The sequence below is a fragment of the Opisthorchis viverrini genome, assembly GCF_000715545.1.
Source record: "Opisthorchis viverrini unplaced genomic scaffold opera_v5_4577, whole genome shotgun sequence".
Classification (NCBI taxonomy): Eukaryota; Metazoa; Platyhelminthes; class Trematoda; order Opisthorchiida; family Opisthorchiidae; genus Opisthorchis; species Opisthorchis viverrini.
Genome location: NW_008757313.1, coordinates 1 through 900, shown reverse-complemented (window position 1 = coordinate 900; position 900 = coordinate 1). Strand labels below are relative to the sequence as shown.

General features: G+C 46.7%; 1 protein-coding gene across 1 annotated transcript; it reads right to left on the bottom strand.

Annotated features, from left to right (window-relative positions):
• Positions 1 to 245: 245 nt before the first annotated feature.
• Positions 246 to 542, bottom strand: T265_16106 (hypothetical protein; the record flags this gene model as incomplete). Its single annotated transcript, XM_009179619.1, has 1 exon — positions 246 to 542. A coding segment is annotated over one exon (297 nt), but the record flags the coding sequence as incomplete, so codon positions are not given.
• Positions 543 to 900: the final 358 nt, after the last annotated feature.

The window sequence follows — 900 nt, the reverse complement described above, 5'->3', positions numbered from 1 at the left end:
TTCATGACTGCGCCTAAACTGCCGGTAAGTTGAAGACTTCCTGAAAGGGAAAACGAAATAAAGAAATGCGCACTTCCAAAGTTTGTGAGAGAATAACAAACCGCTCCTCAACGGTCTTGGAAGACGAGTCCATCAAGGGTCAGTTGCAACACTAACCTACAGACGACAAATTATCAATAAAAATTTCTTCGGACAAACATAAGCATCCAGAAGAGAGAATAGAACAACGAGTCCATCGACGTACCCTTTGGTAGCTTGGGCTCATCCACGTCGGAATCAGACGAAGCGTCGTCGGTTTTTCGTTCGCTTTGCGCAGGTACATCGCTGAACGGCACCTTGTTGGTACACTCGATGTACAGAACAGACCCACCCATGGAAGTCCATGCTAGACCCATGACAACACCTGGTGGGGTCTCGGATTCGTACAGACGGTCGGTGATCCACACGGGATGCCCCACGTAGGAGTTCAAATTATCGACACCAACGATTATGGGTGGCTGTTTCTCCACGTTGACCAGTTGATAGGCAACTTTGCGAAAAATCTGTGCAAAGTAAAAGGTGGTAGATTAGTTACAAGAATGTGCACCCCAGTAACGAAACCTGCAGCCTATTTTCTATGGCGGTAGTAGGGAGCTGAGTGAATTGCGGGAACTGACTTATTCCTTAGGAATCCAAGCAGCAATAAAACAAATTTTCTACCTTCATGCCAAGCGGAAACGTGAGATCAAGGAGCCATAGCAATAATCGATTAGCGGATCCGAGGTGCGCAAAACAATGGCCAATAGCACCAAGCCTCCATTGAATTACACACAACCCAGGACCTAATAAAAAGTCATACTTACCCAAACAAATTACAGGATCGCACCAAGTCCTCCAAAAGCCGGCTTCTGGAGCTAACCG